Source organism: Manduca sexta, chromosome 25, assembly GCF_014839805.1.
Source record: "Manduca sexta isolate Smith_Timp_Sample1 chromosome 25, JHU_Msex_v1.0, whole genome shotgun sequence".
In the NCBI taxonomy this organism is placed as follows: domain Eukaryota; kingdom Metazoa; phylum Arthropoda; class Insecta; order Lepidoptera; family Sphingidae; genus Manduca; species Manduca sexta.
This window is the reverse complement of record NC_051139.1, coordinates 2,455,998-2,478,366: the sequence shown is the minus strand read 5'-3', so window position 1 is coordinate 2,478,366 and position 22,369 is coordinate 2,455,998. Positions and strand designations below refer to the sequence as shown.

At 34.7% G+C, this 22,369-nt stretch overlaps 3 protein-coding genes across 6 annotated transcripts in view; 2 read left to right on the top strand and 1 right to left on the bottom strand.

Annotated features, from left to right (window-relative positions):
- Positions 1-7,458: 7,458 nt before the first annotated feature.
- Positions 7,459-22,369, top strand: part of LOC115440786 — an 84,404-nt gene continuing 69,493 nt past the window's right edge. Inside the window, exon 1 of one of the 4 annotated variants that reach the window (XM_030165250.2) lies at positions 7,459-7,634. In XM_030165250.2, the coding sequence (XP_030021110.2) occupies positions 7,531-7,634 (104 nt within the window). In that variant the 5' untranslated portion in view covers positions 7,459-7,530. The remainder of the gene's footprint in view (positions 7,635-22,369) is intronic. The other 3 variants (XR_003938398.2, XM_030165241.2, XM_030165242.2) reach the window with 3 other exon arrangements.
- Positions 15,488-16,999, bottom strand: LOC115440789. Its single transcript, XM_030165253.2, has 2 exons — positions 16,628-16,999; positions 15,488-15,992 (listed from the first exon to the last, which is right to left on the bottom strand). The coding sequence occupies exons 1-2, from the start codon at positions 16,913-16,915 to the stop codon at positions 15,804-15,806; spliced, it is 477 nt and encodes a 158-aa protein (XP_030021113.2). The 5' UTR covers positions 16,916-16,999; the 3' UTR covers positions 15,488-15,803.
- On the top strand, positions 18,819-19,706 carry LOC115440791. Its single transcript, XM_030165254.2, has one exon. It carries the CDS (start codon positions 19,172-19,174, stop codon positions 19,409-19,411), a length of 240 nt encoding a protein of 79 aa, XP_030021114.2. The 5' UTR covers positions 18,819-19,171; the 3' UTR covers positions 19,412-19,706.

Below are 22,369 nucleotides of genomic sequence, written 5' to 3'. Positions count from 1 at the left end.
TGAGTAAACAAAAAACCCAATATATTTGCTTAAACCCTCTACATAAGTGCAAAAAGTGTTATTAATTATACTTTATTATGCTGTAGTCATATTATAATCTGCTGTTGGCCATTCGATACAGTAATTATTAAGTATTTTTCATTTTTACCAATTTACGTAGTCGAGTTCAATAGTGTTGTGCTGCATATTCTATCGATAACATAGATGTTAGTATATTGTAGTTTACTATGTTGCATAAATTGCCTTTTACTTACAATATACGGTGGTGTAGTGGTAAAAACCAAACCGTGCGCGTCGGCTGGGGTCGAGGAAACTATCTGATTTTCATAGTGTGTTTCATACAATGTGTTTCATTGCAGATTCCCCAAAGATGATGTTATGAGGAAAAAATGGATCCCAATTGGCGTTGGAAAAAACAGCACCGTGTTTGCTCTAAGCACTTCGGCAAAGTTTTATTAACATTGAAATAAGTTATCAAACATATGTGACATGAATGATACCGCTGTGTTTTAATTTTACTGTCCCATTTTAGTAGCATCTGTCAAATCACACCTCTTGGGTATCTTTTAATCCCTAAGAAATTCAGAAAAGAACAGAAGGGGTGCTGGCTTTCTCCTAGACGAAATTCTTGCCGATTTCTTGTTTGTTACTTACAGCGGTTTCCATTCCTTCCGAAATTTCTAACATTTGCTTAATTTAATAATCTAAATGCTAAACCATTTTTGTGTGAATGACATTTCGGAAGGCATGAAAACTACTGTAAATAGCAAATGAAAATTGGACAAAATTTAGTTCGAAGAAAGCCGGTAGTTCCATTGTTTATGTAATTTAACAGCTTCTTAACGAGTGCTTTTATATACCCAGACTTCTTCTGGTACTTGAATACCAAATCAGGGTTTTGATATCTTTTTTTTTAGCCTTTATCTAAAATAGCAGCAATTTGCAGCGATTTGTAGTTGACTGACCGAAAAGTGTTTATTTTAGCAGGTCTGTGAATTTACCATAGCCGATAGATAACGCATCTATCGATATCGATAAGATGTCAGAAAGGATCGCAACACAATTAAATTTCTTGCTGTCTAAGACAGAGTACACTCAAATGTCATAGTGTTACTTCTATGCTTGTCATTGTTCTGAGATAATTTTTATTTATCAACTAGTTGACCCGACAGACGCTGTCCCTCAGAACAATGACAAGCATTGCTTGTTCTTGTTCTGAGTGTTGTCCCGTCTTATAATTTGCAGCGCGCATTATATCAATCCCTGACAGTTATTTCAAACAATTGACAGTTATATAAAATTAATATTGTTGCTAATGTCTCTTAAATTTTCTAATATTTCGCTCAACTTCCTTAATTTTTTCTTTTATAAGAATCTTCTCCTGACAACAATTAACACAACAAAAAAATAATTTGCGAAATTGATCCATCCGTTCACGCGTAATGCGATCATCAAGGGAAATAGATATTCATTTTTATACATATATATATTAATTAATTAATATTAACACGAATTTTCGATTCATTGAAAAAAAAACAATGAAGAAATAAAAATGTCATGAAGATGAATAGTGCTTCGTACTAAGTATTTATAAAAAAATATATAATATGCCAACAGCCGAAACATGCTTGTTACATGCACGTTTTGCATAGACTGTTATTTTTTCTGTACGTATACGAAAGTCAACCTGAGAAGTTACTACCGCGTCGACTTTACCGACAAGCAAGTGCGTATTTATTGTCTGAGGAATTACTAAGCATTTTGAGATATAACATTGTCTCGAAATCCGAATGTAAAGCCCTGCAATATTGTACATAATAATTAAAATTTCTTCTTGGCGAGTAAACGTCTAATCGAATCGAATAAAATATTTCTCGTATTTCCAACTATTGTTTTACGAGCTTTTTTTAGGTCCGTGGTAGGCGTTGTTCTTCTCACTGGGAGAGTTCTTATCTCATGTTTTTTTATACATAGGCTTTTACATTACATTAGTCTTGCGAACAATTGATTTATATGAGTTTGACGTAGTAACAAATTCATAGAGCAACACAAAATTAGTCAAGATAAGTTAGATAACGATGTTACGTATATATAATACTAAGTACACATTACCTAACATATTGCAACTAAAGTAATCATGCGTCGTTTTTTGTTGACATCACACAGCGCTGATTGAAATGAAATTACCTTAAGTGCCAACAATCTTTGGTTCACTTAATTAGGAATACGCGATACCAATTTGTAGAACAAAATTATAGCGGACGTAGAAGTTTTGTATTTTTTTTTTGACAGGCCGATGTCTGTACATCATACACATTGAAAAAAAACGAATATAGTTTTATAAGAGCAACGCAAGCCAAATCAATAGTTTTTAGATTTTTGTCTATCTCTATGTTTGTACACATATGAGCAAAAACTACTGCATGTAATTTAATGCAGTTTTCACCTATATATGTCTAGAGCTCAAACTTAAAATACAGTGTCCATTTTATCTCTGGAAAAATAAAGCGGAATTTTTGCCCCGAAACAACTTTTTAAGACACAAAATAAACTACAGTAGCCTTTCATAATAGAATGTTGCTAGTTTCCAGGAATGTGATAAAGGGTGAACAAAGTTATTCGTATGTAGCCCGGGATGCGTGGTTTAACTGCCTGTGATGTCGAAAATCTGAAATGCGTTAGGCCGCGCTGTCGAAATACCTTAAACACTGTATACCTATTTAAACATTGTGTTACTCAGCAGGGTAATGGAACTTTCATAAAAATATGTTTTACGTTTTGTTTTCGGCAGTAGTTATTGAAACTATGGAAATAATTCAGCGAATATTGCGGATTATTTCTATAGTTTCAATCGAAGCGAATCATTGAATATACGGCCTATTTCACACATAGGCTTCACCGGACAGTACCACTGTGAAGAAAAGTAAATAAATGGAATATGATTCGATAATTGCGGAATGTGTGATGCATACTGCTCAGCAGAAGTTGTTGCCCGATGTTTCCATCGCTTTGGACGGCCAACACCGGGTCGTAAGACAGCTGACCCATATCCTAAGGAGTTGTGGCAAAATTTTAGTGGATTTTTTAAGACTATTTTGGTATGTGGTCCACAGCATGTTTATCAGTGGGGGCATTCGGAGCCTACTAATGACAATAGATCGGCTCAGGTTTCATGGTTTAGTTTCGAAACTCGTACTTTTGGCATGTCGATGAAATATCAATGGACATTTGAGTCCTCTTTGATGTCACTGAATACGGAGGGATTTCAGGGATGACTTAGGAATCGTATCTGAAAATTAGCAGTTGAGGTAACATACTATCCTCGAAAACAAGAAAGGTATAGAACTTATAACAGACAGGCTACCTATCGTCATATCGTTTGTTTTAAAAATATTCGTCATTATCATCACCATCAACCTATATCTTTGACCACTGCTGGACATAGGCCTCCTCTTATATGTATCATTTTACCCTGTCTTCGGCCTGTCGCATCCAGGTCTTAGCAACCTTTCGTAGATCATCACTCCACCTAATTGGAGGGAGTCCTACAATACGTTTGCCGAGTCGTGGTCTCTACTGAAGTACTCGTTTACCCATCGCTACGATCCGAATCTCGTGATTAAATGTTACAAAATTACATCGTCTACAAAGTTAGCTGTAAATTATCCCATGCCGGGTCACGGTGTACTCCCATGGCACGGTGACTCGTCCCGTTGTGGCCCTGGGAAACGCTTAGATTGTGTCGTTGAATGTGCAAATGTTAAGATTGCGCAGTTGCAACGGTACTGTGTGGCTAAGCAGAGAATGCGACGCATTCTTCATTAAGGCGATACCTCAAGGTCCATTTTCATACATTTTGTTTCGGCTTTAATCTGGGTAACTAAACAAGTATTGGCAAGTAAAGAATTTAAATTCACGTTTAGTTAGTGATTAGTTCTCGCAGTTGAAGAAAAATGTAAAAATAATTAATAATCATGGATATTTCGGCCTTTAAAATTTAATATGACGAAATTTTAAAGGCAGAAATATCCATGACTATTAATTTTTTCACGCGAAACTAAATGTTAAATGAACCTTATACGCCTTAATTAGATGTTTTTGTAACAGTAAACGAAATATTTTCATTGTTGAATCATGGTTTATGAATAATTATACTTACACTCGTTGATTAACTAAATAAATTACAGATAAGCGCAATCTATCAGCAGTTAGCACACTACTAGCGGCATCTGGTGACTAAAAATTTTTGCTTTCATTCTCCATTGATTTCTACCCTCAAATAAAAACTAAACAAGTTGGCTAAAATGGATTACGAAGAATTACCTAAATGAATGAAAAACATCATCAGTCTTATTTATGAACTAATTTTAGGGGTACGAGGTGGTTAAAAATTGTTTAAATAGCAGTCAAAAACATTAACAGTTTCCTAGTTTAAACCTTATTAACAGGCAAGATGACAGGTTTTGACTTACAGCTGATCGAGTAAATTCGTGTTTTAACTAGGGGTCGCAATACCGGACCATTTTTCAAAACCGGTATTTTGGTATTGACATAAAATAAATTCCGGTATTCCGGTATTTTCGGTAGTTCCGGTATTTGAAGAAATATTATAAAAATAGGAAATATACATTTAAGTTAGTAATTAAATGTCAAATTTTAATGACAGCTTAGTGGTTAGTTAAAGGCTGAATGAAAAGAATATTTTCGTAAGCCAACGTTCATGCCGTTCTGATTCCTGAGAGCTGGCTCAAGCCTCACTTTCCTTCTACCCTTTACCCCCTCCCTGGTTTCATTTTGATTAGAAATGATCGAGTTAACAGGAGAGGGGGCGGAGTCGCTATATATTTACATAGCGACCTGAAATATAAAACTGTATTATCTTCCTATGCTTCTTATTCTGCTTATGCAAAATTTCTGTTTCTTGAGGTTTGGGTCAAGAGAGTGAAAACCTTACTAGGTGTTATTTACTGTCCCCCATCTCTTGATTACTTCTCCGGTCTGGAAACAGTTCTGGAATCTATAAGATCAGAATATGCTCATCACATCATCATGGGTGGATCATCATGGATCTCGTAAACTCCTTACTGTCCTTGATTCTGCTAAACTGCATGTCCTACCACTGCAAGTCACCCACCATAATATGGATGGTCACGACACTTGGCTTGACATTATCCTCATCTCTGCTCCTTCCCCTGTTTTCTCCCACGGTCAATTTCCCGCTCCTGGCTTCACTCACCATGATCTCATCTACATGTCTTACGCCCTAAAACCTCCCAAGCTCTCCTCTAAGATATTGCACTTGCGTAGTTTTGGTCGCATTGATGCGGATAAGCTGAAAGGAGATGCTGCTAACTTTAACTGGGATCACCTATTGGCAGCCACCTCTGTTGACGATTAAGTCGCAATTTTTACGCGCTGTCACTGCGCCTTTAAAGAACATTAAATTAAAACGTCCTCCTGCACCATGGATTACACATGGAGTTAGGATGGCAATGAGACGAAGGGATCGGGCTTTTCGCCAGTACAGAAGGCATCGTACGGAGGAGAACTAGTGCCTTTTGAAGGCTGCAAGGAATCGGTGTAGCCAGATGGTACGTAATGCTAACCGCCGACATATTCTCAGTAATATTTCTTCTTACTCGCCAGCCAGTATCTGGAGATTCCTCGGAACTCAGGGTATTGGCAAAGTTAAAAACATAGATGTCCACGGTGCGACTATTGGTTTGGATGACATTAATAAACATTTCACATCTGTTACCATGATTGATCACCAAACTAGGCGTCGTACCATGGATTTCTTAGCGGGTCTATCCAGGCCTAACATTAATACTTTTCATTTTTCTTCTGTGCCGTTGGGTGAAATTAGAAAAGTCATACTGTCCATTAAATCCAATGCTACTGGTTGTGACAACATCAGTCGTCGCATGATAATCCTATCCTGGACCAACTTCTACCAATCATGTCCCATATCATTAACGCCTCCCTCAGCACTGGTATCTTTCCGTCTTTGTGGCGGAGAGCTATTGCTATCCCTCTTCCTAAAATCCCTAACCCATCACTTGCTAAGCATTTCCGTCCCATATCCATTCTCTTTTTCTCTTGAAAGTGCTCGAGGCCTGTGCTCGCAAGCAACTGTCTGAGCATGTGCACCGAAACAACCTACTGTGCCCACTCCAATCTGGCTTCAGGCCTGGCCATAGCACTATTACTGCACTCTTCAAAGTGATTGGCGATATTAAGGCGGGCATGGAGGATTCCAATGTCACTGTTTTGCCTTTGGTTGATTTTTCCAACGCCTTCAATACAGTCAGTCACGACATTCTTCTTGCAAACCTCTCCCACCTTATGATCTCGCCCACGGTACAGTTGGTGCGCTTAGACGATTCTTCGTCTAGCTGGCGTGATATAGACTGTGGCGGTCCTCAAGGCGGCATAATCTCCCCATTATTGTTCTCTATCTTCATAAACCTCTTAACACAAAATCTTCAAAGTGCGTACCATCTGTATGCTGATGACTTGCAAATTTATTCTCAGGAGCAAGTCGATTGTGTGTCCGCAGCTGTAGATAGGGTAAATAAGGACAATTTCGGCCTTTCGGTAAACCCCGCGAAATACCAGGCCATTATTGTAGGCAGCTCAAGGCTTTTAAACAGGTTGTATTTTACATCTATTCCCCCTGTTATGTTTCTCAGCTTTGTCTATCTCACAGCTTGCTGTTTGTTCAGCTTTGTTAATCTGACAGCCAACTAGATTCAAGTTATATGACAATATTAGCCAATCACAACGGCTCTACGTCTACGCACTGCGAAGGCTGCCATGCCGTTAGCACTAAGAAACAGACTTGTTATCACAGCAATGCTCCGTCCTTAGATAAATAACGTCTATGAATAATGAGGATAGACTTTAAAGAACAAAAAATATTTCTTATAAGTTCTATTAAAATAACAATTAACAGTTAACACCGCTAAGCTTAGAACAAAACAAAAGTAGCAATATAGCCATAAGCCTTATATTTTGCTCGGTCCTTATAGAATATACGCCTATACCAATGAATGAAATTGCAAGCAGCTTAAATTTTTGCGATTTAAAACTCGAAAAATTAATAATTATACACACATTTTGTACTGAATGTTATAAAAATAAAATACCGAAAATCCCGGTATTTGTAAAATCAATACCGGTATTTTGAAGTTCTTAATTTGGTCCGGTATTCCGGTATTTTCGAAATCCGGGATACCGGTTTGCGACCCCTAGTTTTAACTAAGCGTAGCTTTGCGAAATTTTTAGAAGTAAAACCGCATATTTTACTGACAATACCTAATTGTTAATCGGTAAAAAAATATTCCAATAATGTTTTTGTTATACGTAATTAGGGAAAAGGGAATTGCAATTACTTTGATAGATATTACCATTACGCATGCTCATTCTAATATTGTTGTGTAAAAACAGTATTCAAAATGGTGGTTTGTGACTTATGATAAATGTGTGAAAATTAATTAAAAAAATAATACAAGTGATAAAAAAATTAAAATGCCGGACACACTATCCTTATCAGCTGGAGTGAGCCTGGGTCTCCTGGCGGGAATCGTCTCTGGAGTGTGCTACCTCGTCGCCAATGGATTGACTTGGCCCAAGTAAGTGGAAATTTAATTATTTTAAGATTTTGATGAAATGTAATAATTTATATAAATCTGTATAAGGTTAAATATTATTTAGATGAAGTCTGTGTATTCAGTCAATTTTTACTGTACCACCAGTATCTACGGAAAGCAGTTTCCACCGGAGGCCAACGGACAAGATATTGTAGTGTTGCTCTTTTCAAAATCAGTTCAAATGTATAAAGTAGGTACAATGTAGATTACATTTAGTATCTTTACTGTTTAAAGTTGTTTATTTATTTACATACAAGATGCAAATAATAGGTATGAACTTACTACGAAATCGGAAGGCAAGTCCTGTGGAAAAACATTCCCACCCTATCCTATACGACCCCATGGAAAATAAACAGGTCAATTCAACTAACGTGATTTTTGTAACTGACATCTATAATTAATATATGGAACTAAATCTATTTTAATGAACTAGTAATGTACGTTTTATTAAGATGTGCCAATAGATGGCAGCACTGATATAAGATTTTATTTTATGTACAAGCACTGAATAATAGTAAGTACTGCACGCCAATACCACAACTACACTATCATTGAATAATCTTACAAAATGTGTTCCGCAGCAAGAAGGTCGTAAACTAATAACCGGCTAGTTTGAGTTAATTATCATCCATTACTGTGTAAGGTCCTTCCCGCTTTATACTAATGTTTACATTTTTTGGGAGTTGATTAATCTGAGATAACAATTGGCCTCGCATTAAAAGTCAAATTTCGTCACATCCGCTGGTGTCGTGCGTTATCCAACAATGGGCCGGCAGTGGCGCCCGCCAACCGTGACCGAAGAACGGGCGCAATGATTTTTTTGTCAATTTTCAGGTTTTAAAATGTCGCGCTAGTCACGTTCCGGGTCCGTTATTGTGAATCGGCAAATTTAGGCCCTTTCTATTTTGTTTGGTATTCGCAGAAATTGCGCCTTTCTCTCCTTTTACTCTTACTCTTTTTTTTACTCCTTTGCAGTTAACATTTGAACTTAATGCAAGAAGTTTTAATATATCTATTTTTGCTGAATAAACAGTCTGATTCACATGTATTATAAAATGCTACAATGTTCTCAAGCTCATAATGAAATGGCAGCGTCGCAAAGCAACATTAAGCTGCACATCACACAATTAATTAGCAAAGAAATTCAGTTAACTGCCATGTAAACACAAAATATAACTATAAACATATTTCTACAACTTTTACCTGTTAATCCATAAGCCGAATCCTTCATTTCTAAGGGGAGTCGAGTGCTCCGAAGCTCAAGATAGGCGCTCTAGCTCTAGCTCTGAGCTAGAGCTCAAACTAATTTACGGATATATTCATTAGAATATTCATTACAATCTACTAAGATTACAGGACCTCTAAATTTATGAATGGAACATAGCATTAAACATGCCAACTCAAATATAATAAATAACTTATTTTGTGATAATTTTTAAATACCTTGATATTATGAAAAAATATAATTAACCTATACATGTTTTATGCAGTCTTATTCCCAAAAGTCATATATTACACTCAAATATTTTGTTATTTCCAATGGACCAACGGATTTAACTGTTCATTGACCATATGTTTTACGGTACGGCAAGCACCTGTCAGCTGTGGGAATTGTTACAAATTTAGGGTCCAATGCTCATTATATTAGGGTTAAATGCACCAAACGGCTGGTGGAATGTAGAGCCACATATGGATGCAAAAAATATTCCTGAGATTGCTGCATCTAACATGGTGTTAGATTGTTCATGCTATATAATCCATTTATGTAGGGAGGTAAATTATAAAAGAATGAAGCAGCAGACTAAGATTTCAGATTACAATGTATTTTAAGTACCTACAAATATGTAAATACAGTATAAAACTATATACTCAGATTAAGCAAAAATTACACTATGGCAACATAAAAGTATGTATATTGAACATAAGATTAGCAGAAAGTAATTTCTTAGTTATGATCTTAAAATCAGAACTAAGAAAGTATTTGTATGAAATAAATGAAATAAATCGAGACTAAGTTTTCTGAATTTCTAACATTTCTTTAGAAACATAATTAAACATAAATTATTTAATAGTGAAACCAATATTATAATGCCGAGAATAAACGCATTTTCCATTTCGTAACACGCTAATTATTAGTGGCTATTCGAAGCTCTACACACAGGTAAAATTAATTTTCGCAGTTCAAAAACAGCTTATGTCTGTTTTGTTTAGATTAAACTTGTTCGAAATAAAAAAAATTAGCTTATTATCAATTTTTATGAATATATAGTAATAATAGTTATGAAACCCAATATTTATTCAAACTCTCTTTCAAGTTTCCAATATTTTAAAGTGAGAATCAATAATTTTATTATTTGGATAATTTAGCAAAGGAAACTAACCATAAATCCTAAAATAAAACAATTATAATTAATAAATAAAAAGAAACTATTGAAGCAGCCGTGAATCTGTTCTTTTTTAAAATTTCGTCCACTGCATCGCGGCGCTATGACTAATGACCGTGCTGGTACAGCCAGTCAGTCATTCATCGTTGTTGGTACGTTCGCGTTCAGCCAAGTTCGAGTTTCGCGCGCTCCTAAAAACTTACCTGCGTTGTTTGTGGTTCAGTGATTTTAGTGTTACAGTTTTGTGAAAAATTGTGTTGCGATAATTTTATAACACTAATTGAAAGGTACCTATTGTTTTTTTTTTATTTGAATTGTTTATTTACTTTTTTCTATAAGGCGCAGTTAAATTGACTTTTCGGGATTTTACGACTACATACTTATAACATCATTTTATGTGTCGTCGGACATAATTTAATTTTATAGAGATTGAACATATAAAGTTAGAAAAACAATTACAGTTATTATTTTATCCGTATACAAAAAATTTCGCTAAAGTACATTTCGTAATTTGTCGTAGTTTTATTAAACCAGCATAAATATTTTATCTTTTGCTTTTTTATTTATTTTTGAATAAATTTTATGCTTAAAAATATTGGATTTAAAATTATTCATCGGTCAATTCCCACCACATTTTTAAAAAGCTCTCCCTATGTTATATATATCAATGCCATCTTAAATTGGTCCAAGATCACAAATTCCTGAAAATCAGCAAGGCATATCAAAATGATAAGTATTTATAGTTCAGTAAACTTTATAATTGCAAAATTTCGGGTGGCATTAATGCTATGGGCGGGCGTGGCACTTATCATCAACCAAGCGTCCAACTTTTCACGTCATTCACAATTTCGAAAAAGATTGTATATACTTACCCACTAAAATTCGTAGTAATACCTATTTAGAGTAAATTGGCGGGGCTATATAAGCGATGATTAGCCGTACCCCATCGCGGTACAATCTACTACTGCTCCTTGAACTTAAAACTAGCATTTATATGCCAAAGGCTCAAAATTTCTTAAGCAGACGTGAATTACGGCATTTTCAAGAAAAGTGACATTTACTAACACATACTTGCCAAGACATCTAATAAAATGAAAATAAAATAGCCTTTATTAACCGAGCAAAGTACAAAGATGTTTACAAAAAACAAAATTAAGCTTTAGAAAAAGAAAATCAATTATAATTAAGCAACATGTAAGTAACTTCGTCAATCCTATAGTGACTGGCTAAGAGTGACCGAAGACAGGGCTCATTGGAAGGACGCCTTTGCTATGAGGCAAACTGTGCCAAGACGTCAAAAAAGTCCTAATTATATCAATAGGTAAATGCGAAATTACCACGATATAAAATCTCAAACACGCTAAATTTAAAATAATGTCAATGCTACTTTATTTAGTAAAGACAGTGTAACGAATATCGAAAACAATAACTGAGCCACAACAGTTTCCAATGACAAAAAAAACCGTATAATTAATGCGTAATCGATATCAGCGGGTTTTGTAAGTTTCACGGTTTAATCATTGTGAGAATAAATAGAACTTCTATTGGTGCAATCAGATCAAAGAACCCAAAGAATGTGGTATTCGGTGTTGTTGGACACCAAGGAACGTAGAAGTCAGGATTTTCACTTACAATAGCTGTTATCATTAAATAATTATTTTACATTGGCAATAAAAGGCAGCTGTTAGGTAAAGGTGGGTCAGCTAATCGCGTTTGTGGGAGGAATTTAGGGAGATCTTCGAGTTCGATGGATAGGGATCCGGGAGTACCTAAACAGGATTTATTCGATCTTGGGTAAGTCTTAAACAAAACGACATCGAGTTAATGTATAAAATTTGCAATATAGGTACTTGTAACTAAGTAAGTGGATATATTATATGTACTACGTAAATACGGTATGCGGTAGAATATAGATGTACAAAATTAAAATTATCATATTATTACGGCATGACTACTGCGTGTATCCTAAAATATATGATTGGTCATAAGATTTATTGCTTTCTTGTCCTCTACAAGGCCCTTAAAGCCCATAAAGGCAAGTAACTAGAAGGAATGAGTACATTTATGTAGGTCGTTGATATATTTTATTCTGCTTCCTCGACAAACTTTCCAAACGAGTTATAAATCATTTATTAATAAGATCCAATATCCTTCTCAGTTTTATTACAGATCTACCACTCCTTAAATATTTCAGTTTTCATATTATATCACGGTCTTTACAATTTTCTTAGTAACTGCCTCTATATTTTCTCTCCCTCGTCGCACTTTAACAAAAACTTAGTGCGATAAACTTTTTCATGCATGTGTGCGGAGAATCTCTCTAGGGAATCGAGGGCATAGCAAATTTTCTCAGAAAAATAAACCGTTTTGTACAACACTCATTGCTTTGGACTGAGTACACTGAACTAAGTCCAGTGTGTCGCCTGGATAAAATCTATGTTTATTATACCAGAATAAAAAATATAATTAATCCAATCAAGGTAAATCTGCCGTGTTGACGTCAGTTTTTGCCAGATTACCGGTATGTGGGTGCCTCGTTGCTCTGGTTTAGGTCGACACTGCGCCACGCTTCGCTGGGCTTGCAACCGCTGCGTTTTGTCTGGTTTCAGAATGGCTTTCTTTCGAAAGATGTTCTTTATTATCTTCATTTTTCCGGGAGCTGGTTGCTAATTCTTTTGCAATGGTGATGTTTGGGATTTTATTGATATGTATTTCGCGATATCTTATTCAATAATGTTATAATATTATGTCGTTTGTTATAAAATAATTAACTCTCCGTCTGCATTATATTATTAACTGTAGAAATAGATTTCATTAGCAAATATACCTACATAATATATATTTTAGAATTTTGATAGATGCTAAATGTACATATTTTTCTATACTGTACATTGATATTTCACGGAGTTAATTTATTGTCAGTCCTATTAGAATTTTCGTCCCAAAGCATCTTTTATACATATACTATGATTTAAAATACAGGGATTTCTCAGAAATTAATGACGTCGCTAGCTAAAATGTATTTCACGCAGCCTTTTAACAAATTATAGCGTGTACACTAATGCATAGCACATGTCCCGCGATCACGATTGTGACTAACTCTGTATGCTTTAGTCAATGTCATCTATATTCCTCAATTGTCATGCGTATCTTGAAGGGAAAACATCATTTGAAACTCTCTTTTTTCATTATTCTACATTATATTCGCAATACATTTTAGATAATATTTGACTACGTGCAACCAGAAAGAATAATAGAATAGTCGTAACGTGAGCTAATTTCTCTTCTGCTAGCCTGCCTGCGCAGCCAAATATTTCCGAAAACGCCTGATATAATAAATGCATCTTGTCCATGCGCCCTGGACAAGAACGATTTCATTGTCTACAAAGAACATTACAATATATGGGAAACTGTTAATCAAAATACTCTAACAACAAACGAATGTCACTTTATACTTATTCTATAATAATAAAGTGGTTTACGGTTGATCATTACATAATATCAAATTGTCTATTCCCGCCACGGCACGCCACTTCCGGCGCACGTGTCCCCCATCCTTCCGGGAGGCGTGCAATGACTCCCATAGATTATACGATTTTTTACAAGCCATATGAACACCACAATAATTGTGCCATGAACTTTATAGACACACGACTGTTTTAATAAAGACACGATTAAAGCCCAGCACACACACGATATCTAACTTCATGACAAAAAAGCATTATAATTCTTTAATACTATGTAATTTTATGATCTATGTATCCTATCTTACTAGAGTTTGTGAAAATGTTTGGATGTTTGGTCGAAGTTAACTCAGAATCAGTTGAACGGATTTGAATTAAATTTGGCATACGGTTAGACCCTGGATTAACACATAGGCATTTTTTTATCCCGGCAATTTACAGGTATGGAAAATAATAGAATATTGCAATCAGTTTTTTAACAGATGTCCTTAGTGTCGTACAGGTAGCGCAATAAATCACTATAGTGTTTTAAGAACATTTATAGCAGAAAAGACTTTTCAAGCCGGCGAAGTCGCGAGCGACACCAGATGAGTATATAAAATAGAAAAGTATATATTTCAAACAATATTATAGTACAAAAAATCATTAGTATTAATAAAACTATTAACCAATGTTCCACCTAATTACCTCCGAATTTTGTTAAATATGAAAAAGTATAGAGCTTCCATAAAACAACGTATATAAATCTAATATTCGAAATTGGTATATGTACTGTAAATAACTTCTGTCGCTCCACCGAGCTCCTGGATGCAACTAACAACATTATTATTAAAAATCCCAATATTAATCTTCGATCCGATTCGATCTGATCCGAAAGTATGTCAATCAAAATAAATAACTGCAAGCATGTAAAAAGAAACTTTGTTGTAATTAGTTAATTCTCATGGTGGATTGTAAAAATGGATTGGGATCGTTTATTAAAAACGGCTGTAAATCATCAATAGCCTGGATAATTAAACAACCGCGTGAAACCAGCCTATAGACAATCACTCGTGTAATAGACAGGATATTACTCATATTTCCTTTTCCTTAACTACATTGCCTGTTATGGTTGACTGTTTATAAAAAAAGTAAGTTCCACAATACGCAGCTTGAATTCCTTTTATAAGTTTTATATTTGTTTATAATTTACTTTGCCTCGGTAATTGTATTACGGAGCGACTGCATTGTTGATATTGTGTTTTTCTACACAGGATCAGCCTCAAGGCTGGAATTTGTGTTCGATATGGCGATAGGCTCACCCCTTATGACATCATGGGACGTAATACACACAATAGGAAAGTGGGTGCACTAATTGCGGCTTTGTTTATCCATTTGGGGCTAAAGACGTGAAAGTGCGTGAGTTTGTGTTTTCTATTAATTAATTCGTTTCCTATATTTTCTACTTTATCTAGTACTTACCTTCAAAAACGATTTATATAGATTTTTAGACTAACGTCTGTGAAATATTAGCGTACATAGATCATGGTAACAACTTACCATTAAAGGAACTCTACCCTCCTCTGTCACGATAGTGAACTTGAATAACCAATGAACACTGAATAAACGAATCAACAAATAAAGTATTTTAAATTGCGCATGCGTGCGTACTTTTCATATTGTTTAAATACTATGAGGCGCTAAACGCAATCACATTTAAAATATACCGCCTGATACAAACAGTATAGCAAGGAGACACACATAACATATGCGGAGATTTTATTTCAAGGAACTAGCTTATAACAAATTTATGTTTTATTGCAAGTTCATTATAGCAATCACTAATGAGATTTTTGTACTATATGTAGGTATCAATAAATGATATTCCTAATCAAAAATCTACTGCTTTTTTACAATGAATATATTTCATATACTTACTAATGAGACTTTTTTACAATATTCTTGAACAAAAAAAATAGCTGACTAAATACCTAATAGAAATATATCAAATTAAGAGCCTGAGATCAATATAATAATAGATAATTATTACCTCATTACCTATTATAATTTATATGTGAGTAAATTCTTTAGTTTTTCGTAATTTAATAGGCCGTGGACAATGCAGTATACCTACTATAATTATAAAACGCATTTCTATGCCTTTAAATAAAATCTGCCTCACGCTTCTACTTTATAACTCATAGCATATATTAAAGAATGCCGTAGATTAAAGAATCTATGCGTAATTGTTAAAAATCCATTCTGCCTTTCTGTGTGCAGTGCTACGTCCCTTGCATTTAGAATTCTTAGTATAGGGAATAGAGTTACTTCTTCTTCGGAGGTGGTTTCACCGGTGGGGGAGGAGGCGTGACCTTCCCGATAGGCGTCGGAGTCGCTCCTGGAGGACTACTCTCTCCAGTTAAGAGGAACCGCTTCACCTTTGCCTTTAGCTCCAGGTATATTCTGTTCTCGTGGTTTAGTTGCGGCAGGACAGACTGGCGTTTATCGCTTTCCTGTAATTTGTTCAATATTTTTTGTTGGTAATAAAAAAAACATTATTAAAAAAATGCATCAAGAAGGCATGTTCAAAACACTTTAGATACGTCAAAAAAAGAAAGAAATTGTTATAGTTTCCCATGTTAATTACACCAGAGAAAATAACACCATTTTTGGTTTCTCACGCTCTAAATCTTGACAAAATACTCGTGAGTGACAGAAACTACGAAATGCCCACTTGATAATTCCGAGATACAGCAAAGATATTTATGGACATAGATATACCATTGACTCCAATCCGAAAACGCATTCTTATCGTATATTTCTCAAACTCTTTACTGGTGGTAGGTCTCTTATATGTGAGAGTCCGCCTGGGCAGGTACCACCGCAATGTCTACTTCGGCCGCCAAGCAACAATGTGTAGTTACTCGTGGGTTCCGGTTTGAAGGACATTATACCCAATGTAACTACTGGACATAATAAGACTTAACATTTCATGTCTCAGGATGGCGAGCGCAGTGGAATACCAAACAATATTTTGTAATTGAAGGTTTTGGATGGTGTTTCTACTGTTTATTGGCGGTCGTATCGCTTACTATCAGGCGAAGTGCAATCTCGTCTCGTCATTCAAAGCAATAAAAAAAAAACTCACCGTTCTTATAACAATGACGTAGTAAGTCTTCTTATGCTCAAACATATCTGTAGCATACGCGTAAGTGGGTAGGTTGAAAAGGCCTTTGAGAGTCCCTGTATCATCACACAAGTCGAAAAGCGTGAAGATCCCGAGCCGGCATTTCTTCCTAATGTACTCTAACATTATTCGGACAGGACAGTTAGGGTTCACCAACAAAGTCTTTTCGATGGATAAATCGATTTCTGAAGATCTCCTGCGAAGATTAGAGAGCTCGGGAGCATCTTTGTACGCTACGAAAATGAACATGTTTATAATTTTCTGTGATGTTTACTTTTTGACATTTATATGTCAGTCCATAGAGTATTACAATCATTACAATACTATGTGAAATGTCATTGGTCTTTGTCAATAGGTTGAACTTGTATTTATTGTCTTTACGAAGATTTGCTATCTTTACAATATAATATATGTATAACTCTCACAATATTATTGTACAAGCTAGACAACACCACAAGTCAGCTGTAGGAATTTATTTAAGACTTGGTTTTAAGTTTTATTTTCACGTGTTTTAAAGAAGTCGATGAAATATAACACGTGACTATTTAACATTCCTTGAACTACTTACAATAACCCAATATATGGAACCCAATTAATCCATTCAATGCTAATTGAGCACCCCCCCCCCCCCCCTTTCAAGCCCCAACTACAGCACGCCATTGCTGAATGGTAAATGGTCACCACTTCTCACGAGCATCTAAAAACCACGAAATAGTCGTTGGTGCTAGTATGGTGCTGGTTCAAAGGTATTTGAAACCAACTTTTTATGTAAAGCAGTGGGAACTGTTCATGATATATTTTGTATTGGCCTGGATAGTAAAGTCTGCAAATCCCTTCTTCTTTTATATCATGGCTACCACCATTTATTTATCTGTGATTTTGCCAATTTCGAGTAATAATAGTAGATACAAAACAAAAAGGGACTAGAAAATGGTAAGGGTAAAAGGTGATCAAAATAAACTCCTGCAAAATCCTAAAATGTTAAGTTCCCCAGCGATCTACTGTCTATGGGTTTTCGTCAGGTGCACATAAGAACCCAGTCATGAAACTAAAGCTAAATACAGAACTATCATTGCATAAACAAACTCTCCTTTAAAAGTGCCAAAACGATTTGTCATGGCCGACCTGAATAGATAGCTAAAACGAAATATCGGTCGATATCGGTCAATGACCCTCTGTATACATTCTACATGATGACTTAATATATAAAAACGACGAATTAAGTATTTTTTTCAAAAGCGAGTACATGAAAATATTATACATAAGATACTACTAAGAATTAATTGAAATTAATCAATATTAGATTCAATTGCAGACGCATTTGTTTTGTATTTGTCGATGGACTAAACAATCAGTTTTAAAATGTCGGGTTTAGTTTTCAAGTAAAAATGGAACTTATCACATTAACTGCTATTAGTTTGAGGGAGAGTTTCGCGTATGGTGTAATTGCCGGCAAACAAATTGACCACACAACGCCTGGTGGGAGATTTTTTTGAAAATCTACTCTATAAACATACAAAAAAAAACCCCCCACGCGGTATTGTGCTCAAGTTGTTTCTCGGCTATTATAAATAGTATTATTATGGTTTGATCTGTTTGCAAAAACGGGACATTTTCGGTAGCGCACTATGAGTTTCGGGACAGAAATCTGAGAGCCTCATAGAGGGACTGTCCTGCCGAAAGCGGCAGGTATGGTCACGTTAACTACCATATCTAAGTTCTCTTTGAAACTAATTATTTTGGGTTTGGTCACGGTGCAAAACTTAATACAAACATAATCCATCCAATGGCGGAACGGTGTCATTTAAAGGGACTTACACGCAGGATATGGCTGCAAATTTTAAATTATACTCACTTATTAAAGTATGAGTATTTGTACGCATTTTTTGTTTTATTTAATTGTTTTTTAGATTATAATCTTTAATGAATCCACACGCAATTTACATGAACTTGTTTACAAACGTACTTGTAGATAAACTATAATAAAATATTTTTTAATTTTTAACAAAACGAACAATAGGTGGTAATGTAATAAAATCTAATTATTCTCTAAATAACACAAATAGGTTCTTAAAGGTCGAACACACTAGCCGACGAACCGCGGCCTTGACCGCAAAACGATTGCGCTCACTCGCATTTCATTTCCCAACGGAGAATCTAAAGCGATACATATTTCATAAGACGCTTGCAACAGCCGGCTGGGCTGGCCGGTGCACGCCTCGCGCGTCTCGCCGCGTTTTTCCGGCTAGTGTGCATAGGTGCTGAGGCTATCGTGTTCGACGCACGCGATCTTGTTCATATAGCTTTGTTTACATTAAACGCGTGGTGTACGGAACGATGGACCGAATATGGATGTAACAAAAATATTAAAGGAAAAAATCGAAATAATTAATTTTTATGCAAGGAAATGAGAAGACTGCAAACCGGAAGTGACAAAAAAATCTAACACCACATGAAAATTGGATAAACGCACGATAATCATTTATGGTCTAAAGGTACACCAAAATGACATTCTCAGGAGTATCGTGTCTGATGACGTTCGGAGTGGCAACGTGGCCGCCACCAGGCCCTCTACCAAGTGCCTTCCAGTTCCACCATCAAGGATCCAACTTTGCCGTGTTCGTGATACTCTTCGCTCTGTGCATGATGGAGGTGGTGGTCCTCAGGATCATAACGGAGGAGCAGGCGCGAGACCAAGGCGCCAGAAGTGTGACTTCCATGTGGTTCGACCTTGACGATGACTGACAGTGAAATGCAAGCTTTATTTGTTAAGGAATAGTGGTGAAAGTTCGACTGACTGTAAGATATTTGTACATATTTGTTTAATGTTAATTGCGATATGTGGCCCAAATAAAATTACGTGCTAATGTAAGTATATGTGTAGTTGAAAAGTTGTTTTTATTATGTAGACCAGAATCAGACGGAATTTTTCCGTCAATCATATATCCTGTAATCTAAAATATTTTACGAAATGTACCTTCGGTAAAATATTAGTGTAAGCTATTGTACGACAGATCTATTACAACTTTATGCGACAGAAAATTGCCGGCATTTATGAAGTTTTATAAATAATTCCCATTTCTGGTATAAGTATTAGGTATTTACACAATTTTAAAATTTAATATTTCTAAAATAAAATACACATCAAAGACAGCTTTTTTTTTAAAAATTCAACGGTAGCATAAATTACATTATTCAAAATATCTAGATTCAAAAGTATACATTCAAACTTGTTTTTGCGTATAAAAACTTGGTATCATTAACTTTTTATTCCTATCGTAACTCATTACAAGGTAATTTCAATTCAAAATTTTACGAGAAAAGACAAAATTATCAGTCAACAATATATTTAAAATTATTTATCTTTTCATTGTTTGATTTAACTTTATTGTAATAAATATAATACAGGATCATTTTGACATTAATAAATGAAACCACATACTCGTCTTAACCTCTCTTAACATTGTACCAAAAATTCATAAATAACAAATATTTTCGGCAAAAATCCTGGTATATATTTTTTATTTTTTGATAATTTTGTAGTTAAGTAAAAAGTAAAAAAAAAGTGTGTGCGTAAGTGTAAAGTACCTACTGACTGATAGTATAATGTTGCCGCTGTAACAAATTCTATTAGAGTACGTTGTATTATGGCATGTAATATTATTCGACGAAGAATAATATAAGTTTTTATATTCAGTAGTTATATAATCGTATTTTATAAATTCTCAGATACAAAAAAATGGTTACCAGAATTCAACAATTGTTTGAAAAAGTGGATAAAAACCCAGATTCAATTAATATTCTAGTCTTACAAAAAACAGCTACAAGTTTATCGGTAATTATTTTTCCGTGAACAAAAAGAAATGAGACTACAAGTATTTTTAATTTACTTTACCTAAGATAAATTTATATTTTGCCAGTCGTTTGAAAATTCGAACTATAGAATAGCGATAAATATGATATTATATTAATTTCTTTATTAACAAAGAATGTGACATAAATCATAAATACGATGTGATTGCATGGAAGTTATTTCAATAAATAATCATTTTAATCCGGTCAATAATATTTTAATCTATTTATATTAGAAAAAAGTACGGCCTAAACATTTCGTGTTGCATATACATTACATTCACAAATAGAAATGAAGATAAAGGAAAGATCTCAGAGCCTAATAAGTATCGCATCTTTACATCCATTGCATTTACTTACAGTACAGTACTCGACAGTTAATATAACATCGACCTATAAAAACATAAACGGCAATTCAGCTACAAAACGTCACAAGTGAGAGACAGAGGATGCTCTAGGAAGCCGAAATCAACTCTTTATCTCTTTTGAAAGCAAATGTCAAATTGTTCCTCTTCAAGGTTTCTTTTTAGCATTTTCATTCCATTTGCATACATTTTTTTGTCTTGATAAACTAGACATTAGCAGAATTGTCAAAAAAGATACGACCAATCACAACAAATTGGAAATTGGAAAGCAAATGTGTTATTTTGTACCTAAGAGTAATTGTAGAGCTTCATATAATGTAATATCTACTGCCAACTGCTCTATCTTAGAATGTAATGTGAATTAATTATATAATTTAAAGTAAAGTATTAATGGAGAATCGAACCTAGACTATATTCAGATTGCAACGATTGAATCCCTGAAAACTTTATATTAATTCTGCTTAGTTTAAGAGGGTATAACAACGAGCTAAAATTCGCAGCGTCTATGCAGCTACTTATATGATTCCCTACTAACAATAAATCCAGTTGTGAACATTTGTATACGGTCGGCTCCTGCATTAGAGAGGGCTAGAGTTCTGGTAAAAAAAAAAATTAAAAAGTATGAGGGAAAATGTGTAGGCGCCGATCAAAGAAGACATACTACGGGGCCTCATAGAAACATAAGGCAAACTCTTGAAACACGTATTTAATAAAAACTGTATAAACAAATAAGTCTATACTACGTAGTTAAGAATTAAGAACACTTTACAAAATAGTCACAATTAGGATAACTTATTGATACTTAAGCTATTAAACTCGTAAAGAAAAACAACAGAAATAACTAAAAACACGCATTAAGCAAAAGCAAATTATTAAGATACCATTTGTCGAAGTTTTTAAATCGGTTATTTTAATAATATTTAGTTTTTATAAAGATATGTTTATTTTGAAACAATGCTTTAACCGCAAAATAATCATAAATATTGAAATTATGTTGTAACTCTCCTGTTTGTGTACGTTGAACGTCTTAATTACCACGATCATAAAAAGATTAAATAATCTTAAAATTTTGTATGTTAATAAATACTAAAATACAGAATTGTTATTTAAATGAATAATCACTACATAGTATAAAACAAAGTCGCTTTCTCTGTCCCTATCTATGTATGCTTAAATCTTTAAAACTACGCAACGGATTTTGATGCGTTTTTTTTAATAGATAGAGTGATTCAAGAGGAAGGTTTATATGTATAATAACATCCATTAAATAGTGGAGAAATATTGCACCCGTGTGAAGCCGGGGCGGGTCGCATATTAAATGTAGGGTACAGCTATGTATTAATTACCATCCCCGCCTTAATCTAGTTATGACTAAATGTAAACTCGTACACGTAGTGCATCTTGTTTACTAACCCCCCCCCCCCCCTCTTATTATGCTAAATGTAAACTTCCTACAGTCTACATGTAATGAATCATGCGGGGATAA